Source organism: Ptychodera flava, chromosome 16, assembly GCF_041260155.1.
Source record: "Ptychodera flava strain L36383 chromosome 16, AS_Pfla_20210202, whole genome shotgun sequence".
Classification (NCBI taxonomy): Eukaryota; Metazoa; Hemichordata; class Enteropneusta; family Ptychoderidae; genus Ptychodera; species Ptychodera flava.
Window position 1 is genome coordinate 39,410,988 of NC_091943.1, and position 12,911 is coordinate 39,423,898.

The following is a 12,911-nucleotide window of genomic DNA, read 5'->3' on the forward strand; positions in this document are numbered from 1 at the left end:
ACTGTGCCATGTTTTAGAAGTGTGCATGCAGCAGTTTTCCAGATATAAGCTGGCAAAGAATGACGGAAGGAGAAGCGGAAACCCCCCAGTGAAACCAAGGGGCCAAGCTGATAGACTTGGGCCACGAAATATTAGCAAAGTCCATCTTCAAGAATCAATCAGCATACAATTCCTCAGTTTGAACTGACCTCATGCAGTCTAATTTCAACAGTATGAGATGAAGCAGTTTATGTCTGCTTGGGAATAAGATTGATTTGCTGTGGAGTTTTCCTAGTAATTATTCTTCTGGAATGCAATGTCATGCATGTACCAGTACAGAGTATTTTTGTAAAATGGGAGTACAGTGTCATTGACAATATCTTCTCAGTTTTGTTTAGGGGAGACAGGTTTCCATATTGCCAACAAATTCATGTATGAATGTTGAACAGGTACAGCTGAGACAACTCGAAGTAACTCCAACCAATATTTCAATTTTTATTTGCAAAACTTGTATTGCTTCATGAACGAATGAACTTTTGGAAATATCAGTTGTTTGGGCAACAATATTGCCAGAAAATATCACAGTGCTGCTTAGTGTACTAAGTGTACTCAATGAGTGTACATAATCTATCATGGTATGCTTCTAACACAGATCCTCTGCTGTAGAGTATAGTTTTTCATTCACCAAAGCATAGCAGTATCACATGGTATGTGTTTATTCCAATGTGACAGTGACAGTGACAGAACAAAGAATGGTGATTTCAAGAAGACACAATTGTCAATGAAAGGACACTGTATGCAATGCTTTATTTGTCATTTATACAAAAGCCATAATGTAGAAATATTTTGACAATCATGTAGGGATTGTTCATATTCACAAATTTTAAAGACTTTACTCAGATTTCTTTAAATTAAGTGTATTACTATAGGCAATCAAAGTACAAAGTTCATCTCAGAAGACAACAAAATGTTAACTTAAAGTGACTTTGCACCTTCAACATTGATTTTGCTCAATCACATTTTTCCCAAAGAGTCATTCCAATTTTCATGAATTTTTTAACACACGATTCAACTATTGGTTGGATTCACCTTTAAGCATGACAAGCAGTCATAAATTAGATATGAAAGAAGTGTAGATAAATTTAGCAAATAGGATGATTTCTGGTTTCCTTTTCCTCCTGTGTTCAGCACTTCAAAAATTTTAACTTCACTCTGGCGAATCAAATTTGCGAAATTTTCACATTACATTCCTTAAATACTGTATGACAAAATGACAATATTTGGCAAGAAAAGTTCTTATATGTTGAATAAGAGACATTTCAATTTTGCGTATCCTGAATAACCTCCTGCCATTTAAATGAGAATAGATAATGCACAAAAATGTCCAGTATGAAGGGTTTTTCATTTCATCTTTGATAAGGAATATTGCTTTGAAAGTATGTTGGTTAAGTGCAACGCCACTTTAATCTTTAAGAAGCTTTTCATGTGTATGCCATGGATACAACTCATTTGAATGGTGTGATTGTCATTGTGTGTAAATCATCTTCATGTCAATTAATGGAACAGATGGATGTACATGTACATCAGCTGCTGGTAGTGTACAATATGACAACTACATCAAACTGCTTAAGTGTCAAAAATTACCCTTCTGCTGAATCTTAAATTTAGTTTGAGACCTCTGGACAAAATGGATTTTTCCTCTTCTGACTTGCTTTGCTGTGACAAATAAACACTGTCACAATGTGAGGGAAAGCTGCTATACTTTCTTCATTAAAGTTACTGTCAAGATTTCATTAAAAAGCTTGCATGAGGTCCAAACTTTGTGCAAAAGGGTATGTTCAGCAAAGCATGGTGAAAGTTTTTGCACAGAACTAATTCATACCAAACAGCACCTTAACCAAAGCAACTGCATTTTTTTTGGCTCTCCATAATGATGTTGTATTAATCTAAGAGAGAGGTTATAATGCTATGTTTCAAAAACATGTACAAATATTTTGTTTCTTTGTATTTCAGAGTATTCAAAATTATAGTGAAAACAGGTAGACATGTTGCAAAACCAGTGTTTCTTGCTACCTCAGACATTTTGTTCTGCCTACAGCCTCTGAAAGTAGCGATGTGGTAACACATGTCCCACAGGGGTTATCTAATAAACTGGCGCTATAGCCCTCATGACCAGGTCATAGGTCATAGGTGTTTACTCTAGACATGAAAGAATTACACATAACAGCTAGTGTCTTTATTGCTATATCATTCTGAATGTAATATTGTATGACCAAACACCATAAATCAGTGACAAGCATATGTCTTTATCTAATGTGTTGTACCAAATGTATATTTTGATTAGACAACTCCCTTGAACTTGACTACATGGAAAGTCCCTTTGGATGTCATGCAGTCAAATGTGTCCGGAAAAAATCCCAAAATTTCTCTACATTAATAAAAATTATGTCATGAAAATTGAGATTGAAACATTCTTTGGTAAAATATCCTTCTTCATAACAATGGAGTCAACAAATTGGAAAGAAATGTGCGTGTAGCACCAATTGCATGATTATAGTTTGAAAATCAAACCACATGACAAAGAGACAGAATTTGCTGTATATCCCTGATTATATACACAGTCTCTTAACCCTTTAAGCGCCAAAGTCAATTTTTGTCGCCTATATCAAAATATACAGTCAATTTTTTTCTAATGTTTGCTAAAATTTTGATAAAAATCTGAAGCCAATAAATGTGATGTCCCTTTGGTCCAAAATTGTCAAAAAAATTACAGAAAAATTCACAAAATTTGTAAAATGTTGCACATATAATTTTGGTGGGAAAAATTGCAGCACTAGAGGGTTAAAAAGGCTATACATTTATACCACAATGCCACTGATGTCTATGTACTAAAAGTGGCATTGGTGACTTTTTCAGGGTTTTTGAAACTTTAGTCAATGAAAGGCGTAAGTTACCAAAGGAGTAGACTGCTTACAATAAGAATAAACTTGTATATTTGAATCACACAATTAAAACTGTCTGTATACTGGTCAATCTAAAATTTGAGTCCTGTTGATAATCAAGCATTAACAACACCATTAAGGAGTAAAAACGCAATAAGCACACCTTAACTATGAAATGGTTTGTGGTAAAAAGTAAATTATACAATCAACTGGTACAGTATGATGTTATTCTCTGAATTCAGTTTTTCATTTGATCAATAAAAATGTAAAATGTCTATGCTGCAAAGCAGAACATTCAACATTACACATGGTAAAATGACAATTTCTGTGACTTGGAATCAACAAAAGTATGCAAACCAAATACATGACTATTTTTACAGGCAAATACATTTTGAAGTACCATTATACTTACATGATTTCTATGCCATGTTACAGTTAAGGTAGCTACATACCTTTTAGACACTTTCAGATTTTTATTTTTTTCTCAATTGAACACGTCCCAAACCCAATAAAGTATACATTTTCTGAAAGCCCTGATATAGAGCTATCCGACCAAGCACAGTACACGGTCATTATTTGCATAGGAGTCACGTGACAAGCGTTTCGCTGAAGCTTTAAAAAACCGGTTTTTCCCGCCTTATGCGAACACGCTGTAAGATTTCCTGTTAGAATTTCTTCATTGACAAGCCTTGACAATATCCTTCAAAACCGTGTCTGCGATTTTTTCCCGGAGGCTCCATTCAAATCATATGGCGTGATAATTAAAATTCCTTGAAAAGCACCTTCATCTAACGCCTTTAAGAGCGCATTAAAAAAAAACAAAGCCATATAAAGAAAATCCCAGACACGGTTTTGAAGGATATTGTCAAGGCTTGTCAATGAAGAAATTCCAACCGGAAATCTTGCAGCGTGTTTGCATAGGGCGGGAAAAACCGGTTTTGGAAGGTTCAGCGAAACGCTTGTCACGTGACTCCTATGCAAATAATGACCGTGAACTGTGCTTGGTCGGATAGCTCTATATCAGGCTTTCAGAAAATGTATACTTTATTGGGGTTTGGGACGTGTTCAATTGAGAAAAAAATAAAAATCTGAAAGTGTTTAAAAGGTATGTAGCTACCTTAAAGGTTTGTTGTGCACCAGCTTAGATGAATGCTTGCCATTGAGAAGGTCTAATTAATACTATTGGATGAAATAACCAAATATACTTTTTTCAAGTTTTGCTTTTGTTATTACAGTGAATTGCACAGTCTATTCTTTTGATTTCATTGTGAAAGTTGTAAGTTACCTGTAATTTAATCAGCAAACCATCACAAAATGTATCTATCCTTATAACCAAATCCTAGTAGATATACAACCTTCATGAAAATCAGCTTTCAGTATGAGCTTTTAAGTTTCAGCATATTGAGTGAGGAAATAGATGCAAAGATTCAAATAAGTCATGTCCCAAAACAAAAAAATAACTTCTTGTAACTCTTTCAAAGATTGCAAGACATTATTTAAACAAAAGTCACAATGTGACAAAAGAACGAAGTGGTTGTTCTTATTCTTTACCAATTTCCACTTTTTGTTATGGCCCCTGGCCCATAATGTCAAAAAGTTATGACATGTCTATGTAATAGCTTTCCACATGAAAAATTGAAACAAAATGGCCACCTGGTGGCAATAAAGGATTGTACCACAAAATAATTCCATGTGAATATATTAGTAACAGTGTATTGTCTTTTTGGTAAGTTTGAACGAAATCAGTTGAGGCATGTCTGAGTAACAGTTTCAGACATGAAAAAATAGAGACAAAATGGCTATCTGGCAGCCATATTAGATTGTATAAAATATCAAATTGATGAGCATATGTATGCTCTAGTGTATTATCCTTGTGCCAAGTTTGATAGAAATTGACCAAGGCTTGTCTGAGATATCTACATGGATGGACAGACAGACAGTGCCCAATATAGAAGTTTACCAGAGAGTGTCGGTTGGGAGTAATAAAACTAGCTTTCCCTGATTCAAATCTTTGTCAATTATTTTAATACACTAAGATTGTGTCAACAGACTTTATAATGTAGCATTCAACTTTTTAAAGCAAATAAATGGAACAATGTCACCGTAAAAATATTTCTCAGGATTCCTTCATGACAAAATGCATCATGGACAAACTGATAGAGTTTCTATGTTTTTTTAAATTAACACCATACACATATAAAACAAAATTTGGATTTCAATAGGGTAACATATTACATGGATGAATACACTGTTGTATGTACACAATAAGAAAACAAAGTATTAATGGTTTTCAAGCTGACTGAAAACCATGGTGATAAATGATGCTTCATAATTTCCTTTTTCAAGTAACATTCTGGTAAAAAAGTGTCATCACTTTCAAATAAAAAAGGAAAATTAAAGTATGTCAAACACTGTAAACCTTAGCTAATGGTTTCTTGATGAGCTCAACCACATATTATTAAATACATTGATTCTGGATGACATGTTTTTAGATATTAGGATGATGATGGTAAAAACATCGACTCAAAGGCAAAATTCTACAAAACTACCGGTATATCAATCTACTTGCTTTTGCTAATACAGTGTCACATGATTGGACAATAAAAAAGTAATAGAATTCTGCATCATGAAACAGTGATGTATGTTCTGCCAATTAACTTCTGATAGATTGAATGATCTGTATGTACAAGGAGCTTGACGTGTATGTATTATTGTGTATTAATACCATGCGTTTTTATTATCAATAAATTTGCACAATTTTACATGAGAAAATGATGTCTATTTCACAACAACAAAGATTCTCAGTGTCATTACTGCTTTAAAAGCATTAAAATCATTCACAATCTTATTTTATTAAACAATCATATTGCAGAGGATTTGAAAATTTTATACCTGCCAAGTGAAATTTTCTTAACCCTTTCAGGCCTGACTTTCTGGTAACTTACCAGAGCTACCCCTATATATAGAGGTTTAGGCCTGAAGGTGCTTTTTAGTTAAACAATCAAGGGTAAAAGTTGTATCTAGTAATAATGATTATATAAATTATTAGTAATATAAATTATTAATATAAATTATTAGTAATATAGATTATTAAATATATAAATTCACCTACATATACAAACACTGTACAAAATTGTGATGCATATTGTATCCTTGCTCCAAAATGACCCTGAACCACAGCAATTTTCTGGCATTCAGGAGGCACTTGTATACTTTGAAAAATATGTACCCAAGCATGGAAAACATATAAATAAAGTTTCAATAAGGCACATGTTGCTTCCATGTCTTTGACTATATGGTAGCAAAAGATGTTCTCACACTTGGTAAAAGTACTTCTTGTTTATCTTACATTACGGTAACATTCTATTCTCAGTTTTGCTCAGTAATACTCTCATAAAGCCAATGCACAATTTATTATGCCATAAAAGTTTACTATTCTTTGAAAATCACAACTTTGTTTCACTTTGATAGTGAAGACGATTGCAATTTGTTATGTATTTACTTTTGGCGCACTATACATGTAAATGTATCAACAGGATTAATCTATATCTATACAGGATCAACCTGTATCTACAGGATTAATCTACCGGGTATGTATACTATACAGGATCAATCTGTATCTAGGATATGCAGTATGCCATTTTCCTATTATACCGTATGTTTTCTTCAGCCACAGTATGGGGAGTTTGGTCGAATTGTTCATGATGTCTTTGAAGTTGTTGTCTAACATGACAGAATACATACTTGCTAAGTTCATTGAATGTGACATATGATTGACGTTGCATTTTCTGTTTGTGACTGCAACACTTATCACACTGGTTGGTAGACTGTGGATGTGTTTTCGTAGCTCTGAGTTGACAATCACCTGATGCGCGTAGACCTGCAATTATATGTGACGTGAAGAGGCTGAGTCCTGTCTGGTAACCGATAGACGTCTGATCACACTTGCTTGCAGACCATTGTACTGCACTGTAGTTTGGAGACTGTCTTGAAGGTGACTTTTTAGATTCATTTTGATTCAGTGTTTTGTCATCAATAGTGATTTCTGCCTTTAATAAATTTGGTATGCCCATTTCCTCCAGCTCACTCTCATGTTTGCTGTCCTTCGTGTCATCATCGTCATATCCTTCTGTGAACGACTTCAATAATGGGGGTGATAGTGGACCAACTTTGGCAGCGTAACAGCAATCCATAATGATCAGTAATTGAGTGAAATTCATATCATGGATGGCTAATCGTAGCTGGCTTGCCTCTAAGTTCTGTCCTTTACTACATTTCACACTTGAACCATTCTCAGATCCATGTCCGGAAAAGTAGAACAGAAAGCTGACTTCATCTTTTCCTTCCATTTTCTCCTTTAAACAACTCAACTGGTGGAGAATATTCTCTGCAGTGGGAATCAGACGATCATTCACATGATCACTTTTACAGCTGGTCATTAAAATGGCATTCTGTTCCCTATTTGAAGGAAGAGAAAGAATTGAGAGTAAGACACAGGGTGTGTGAGTGCCACTTTGCCACTTTTTCTGTGTACAAACAAAATTACTCTTAAACTATCAGTGGTTCCTACTGAGTCAGTGTGGCTTCAAATTTTGACCTCTTCACTGAAATCAAACTAATTAACCTGCTTACACTGGAACACTGGTATTCTGTACGAAGTCTGTAGATCATAGAATACACTCTGTCTTGACTGATTCAAGTCAGCAGAGCATGATAGTCTTTATCATACATGCTATGCAATACATCATACATGCTATGCCTGTATTGCCATTCTCCTATTGTTTAGACTGTACTGATATGAACCTGTATTTTAACATGTTAAAATACAAATTATATTAACCGAACTATTTACAGCTACGCATACGCGTGACCTTCACTGGTATGTGTGACCTTCGTTGGTATGTTCATATACATGTAAAACACCTACATGTAAGCGAATAAGACTTATGGCACTCCAAAACATCATTGTGATTATGGTCAAAATTTTGTTGTTTGCAGTTCATGGGCATTGCACTTGGATACAAGTACAGTTATACCAAAAACATACAAACGAACGCATTGAAAATTTTTATGTTTTGCCGACACCTGTCAATCGTCCACTGCCAGTCCCATAGGGTGCAGTGTTTTCATGTCATCTACGCTGCTGAAGATTACAGTGCTGGTTGACAGTGCATCATGATAGAACCCAGGGTTCCAAATTTATTTATTTGTTTGGTGGTCAAGTTTGACCACCAGATTCAAATTTTGGTGGTCCACTGCAAAATTTGGTGGTAAAAAAAAAATTAGTCATTATCAGTGTAATTCTTGTGGAGGTCAGGGTCCATAGGGGTGAATAGTGGGATGTACATCTTGTTCTGGAACCATTCCGCTATGCTGCTACACATGTTAAGTTGCTTTACATGTGTGTTGGATGCCCAGTAAATCCACTGGAAAATTTTCAGTATTTTCACAACAGATCAACTTGACTGCTATATGAGTGACTGACCTGACTGGTTATATGCAAAGGACTTGTTTTACAGATTTTAAGTTTGGACAGAATTACGAACGGAGTAATCAAGAAATGACAATTACTGCTGATAATATGACAATTATTGTAGCTTTTGGACTATTATGAAGTTTTGTAAGAGTCTTTGCCAAGAAAGAGAATTACATCTTGACCCTTAAAATGGCCCAACATAGATGTTCTTGAAACTATGCCTTAAGGAGAACCAGAAATTTATCAATGGTTCTATTTCAGAATAAAAAAAAAAGTGTTGTGCAGAAACAGTGTGCCCTGAACAGAGATATACAAACAAACTCATGTGTACAAATGTGTACAGAAATACACATCTATGAGCATTTATGCACATGGCTTTGTTTGTACCATGGTCCATTTGGATTCTGGGTTTTAATCTATCTTAAATCAACTCACCTGATTGCACCAATCTTAGGATCTGTGAACACCTTGTGCATTTGTTTTGCATCTTCTCTGAAGTTATCTTCTGCTTTAATGTTTATTCCAATGAACATGGCATAACTCTCAGAGTGACCTGAAGGGGCAGTATGCACATACATGTAATTATTAGTAATATACTTATCTTGGAGGTCCAATATGGTTTAGAAACAGAAATATGCATCACACACCTCTATTCCTGCTTTGTTGCTATTGGATCAAGTTAGGTCAAGCCAGCAAAGTGCATTACTTGTCAATGACTATTTAAAAACCACAGTCCTCCACCTTATCTTTCAGAAACAGAGAATTTGGTATACTCACTTGACCTGATAGTATCATAAAGTAAGATGCAATCTTTTGCAAACCATGTCTTTCATATCAACTGTTACTAACTGCATTGACCCCAAGTGGGTAAAACTCTGTCCACCATACGGGCATTATTAAACAATACCTTTGATACATCATTCTAAATGCTTCTTGATGTGGTGTAAGTATTCAGTTGATGATTCTTTCCTGCATCATTATAAGTTATATGATCCTAAAACATTTTTTAAATTATTCTACATGCATGTTTTGACAAGATTACTGATTACAGGGTATACATCAAGTCTCCTGAAAAGAATTTGGTGTACTATTGAAATGGCTGTATATTTGTACTACAGGTCAGTTTTTCTGTTAGGGTTCTAGTTAGGGTTCATTGGTGAGACAAATACTTCATGATTATGGTATAAAATAGATTCAATCCTATTTGAGCCAAAGCAAACTGTGCATGGGTGTCTCCCATATTGGTTTTATTGCGATTCTAATTCATCTTCACCTATTATTCTTCTGCAAATTAAATGCTCAGAAACTACTGCTAGTATATATGAAACTTAATTCACACCTTGTCTAAAGAATACATAGGAATGACTGGTGTTTAGTATACTTGAACTACAGTTGACTACATGACCTTGCCAGCCATATTCAATTGTATAAAAATAAAAATCCAAAATTGGCATCTTCTCTAAAACTACAGGGCAAATTGACTTCAAATTTCTTATGTGCAATGCTTCAAATTGGTCTACTGACATTTGCAAATAAAATTGTGAGTGGTCAGGTGAACCTGACTGCCATATTAGATTTTTCAACGAAAAATCAAATTGAATCCACATTGTTCAACTCCAGAACGAATCAGCCATTTGAACAGAAATTCACTCACATCTTTGTTACTTTTAAGTTTAATTGCGAAAGGCAATTCAATCAGGTATAAGGGATATCACTGTGGTCTAAATATATCAAAACCTTAGTGTGTGTGTGTGACCTTCTCTTTTTGATAAAAATAATTTACAGTAACATTTGTCATAACTATCGTCTTTAAAATCTTCTGTTCTGATGGCTGTTTCTCTTGCTAAGTTAATACAGCTTGCTGACAACCATTTGCAGTTTGCTTATAAGATAATAGTTGTTTACAAACAAAAGTTGTCCAGGTTGTGAGTGTTCATTAAAATATGATTATGGCATAATTTTTGCATCGCAATGTGGTGCAAATACCAGTATGTACTTGCACTCTCTTGCAAGTAAACTTATGTGGTATATAATTATGTTATAATGGCTTTAACATGCATATCACATGGTCTCAAATTGAGCCTACTACTGTCTTTAACCTTTCACCACCATGGTTTGTCCCAAATCCATTGTTTTCTATGGTAAAGTTGGACCTGTATACAGGGAACTGGGGGTGAAAGGGTTAAAGTAATCTTACATGGGTTTGGTTTCTGTAAAATAGGTAGCAAATACCCTATGCTTCATTATAACCATGTCAACCTCTTAACACCCCTGGGGTCTTTGCCAATCCCAATCCATAATTAATAAAAGTAGAAACATTAGGAACTAAAGTGAATAGGATACTTGTCTAAGGACACTATCATAGTTCTTATTTTTCATTTGTAAAATTGTACATTATACTTACCAATAGGTGGCTGGGCTGCACCATGTCTTGGGCACACTAACTCATTCTTTGGTGAATCAATCAGACACTGTACACACACAACATTACACATGTCACTGCATTCCTTGCTTAGCAAAGGGAAGTCATTCACTGAAAATGATACAGAACAAAACATTTGTACTTTTGTACTAATGATATCATCCAAATAGATTACTTACAAAAATATACTGGCATACATTGGGATAAATGTTGAATTGTGCTTGGCTTAAACAATGTCTAAGTCAGTGACTCTAAATTGTAGTTTTTTCCACAGTGTAGCAGGAACCTATTTACAGAACATCTAGCTATCTATAGTAGCTTGATATTGATGAAAAAAGTACAAAAAAGTACAGTGAAAAACTCAGAGCATTTATCTACAATCTAGTCATGAGGCAACCGACCATTAAAACTAAAACCAGAGTTTGCTATTGAAAACTTGGGTTTGTTGGGGTTGCAACTTAATTCCTGTTATTGCACAGGTAGGTTTCCGGTACACGGTGTCGACATTTAGCCTCAATGACATGCATAATTGACATTGGAGACTAACTTCCCTCTTCTATCAGGAAGTATACAGCTAGCTATCAGCAGTTAAGCTCAGAGTTCACACAGAAAGTGCTTATCATGAGATAAGAAACAGGGGTTTGCTAGCTGTCTCATTTTTTTTTAATGCAGCGGTTGTGTCATGTCAATCAAATTGGATTGCGGCAAAACTCAAACACCATCTGGTCCAGTGTTGAAGGTTTTGAAACATGGAAAAAACACACTGTACATTAGCATCTGAAGTACACTATAAGTGTGATGATTTTTCATTTTCCATCAAAAGCTATCATTCATCGTACCTTTCAGTGCTTGGTTGTACATTTATCAGTAGAGAGATGGTAACATCATGACATTGTATGCCACAATTTACTTCATAATCAATTGTGACCCATTCAGGAAGTTTATCCACATGCAATTTTATCATTTATGCTCAAAGTTCAACATAGAGACTACTAAAGTGTCTGGCTATGCATAGTTCCTTGAGCTGCAAACTATCGGGTTAATTTATTCTAGACCAGCAAAGTATATGAATCTGTAAATTGAATCTGTGAATATTCTAGACATGGTGAATATCTACTGTGAGCAAAGCATAACTTCAATGATGGCTGGCAACAATTTAATTACCCGGTGACGTTTTTGATTTACCCGCTGTCCTCATTTTGACATCACCAGTACGAGAGTTCTGGACATATGGTTACTTCACAGAAAGTGTGAAAATACATTCACAGCTCATTCAAAACACTGTATCACACTTTAAAATTGAAAATTTGAAATCCGTATGACTGACATGTCATCTATTTCATCAAAATAATGACAGAATGTTAAAAAAATAATTCCCAAGGCTGAAGAAACTGACCCAGTTGTCTTTAATAGAGCAAAGGTGATAGCAGATAGTATTGGGAACACTGACTTCAGTAGCAGAATGCAATAACAGTGACATATGGAGTGATGATAGTTACTGAATAAGCTTGTTGTACAAAGTGCTTCATGCAGTATACATGTATGAATGATGCATACTTATTTTCTATGATATGTCATCACTTGATGATGTCATACCTACAATGCCAATGCTCATTGGTGCACAAACTGTCAAACTGGGAATGCTACATGCAGATTATGATAGCAATATGTTCATAATGCAATGGTTTGGCTAGACACTATGTTTTCACCTTTAATTCAGATTTGAATCTACTTTTCTATGTTTTAAGCCATCTACACTCTCTAGGAGACATAAAATTCAATCATTTTATGACATCAAGTACACGTACACTGTTTTCTGAGCCTCTCAAAGTTTCTATATTAGTTACTACATTTCTTACCTTTTTCATTTAAATGGCAAGCAACACAAAGATCCTTCAACATCTCATCTTTTGGTTCATTGTACATTTCACAACCAGATTTATTCACCAAGTTCTAAATAAAAACAATGAAGATGATCAAAATACAAGCCCTATAAATTTTAGCTTTTACTTTCTCACACAGGGATTTATTACCTATTATTGTCTTTGTGCTAGCAACCTAGTTGCTGATCTTGTTCCACTACGCCATTCAT

General features: G+C 34.8%; 1 protein-coding gene across 1 annotated transcript in view; it reads right to left on the reverse strand.

Annotated features, from left to right (window-relative positions):
• Positions 1 to 3,987: 3,987 nt before the first annotated feature.
• LOC139114825 (uncharacterized) overlaps positions 3,988 to 12,911 on the reverse strand; it is a 514,135-nt gene continuing 505,211 nt past the window's right edge. The window contains exons 5-8 of the mRNA XM_070676769.1: positions 12,679 to 12,772; positions 10,802 to 10,930; positions 8,833 to 8,950; positions 3,988 to 7,379 (exon numbers count right to left, since the gene is read on the reverse strand). Of these exons, the coding sequence (XP_070532870.1) occupies positions 6,542 to 7,379; positions 8,833 to 8,950; positions 10,802 to 10,930; positions 12,679 to 12,772 (1,179 nt within the window). The 3' untranslated portion in view covers positions 3,988 to 6,541. The remainder of the gene's footprint in view (positions 7,380 to 8,832; positions 8,951 to 10,801; positions 10,931 to 12,678; positions 12,773 to 12,911) is intronic.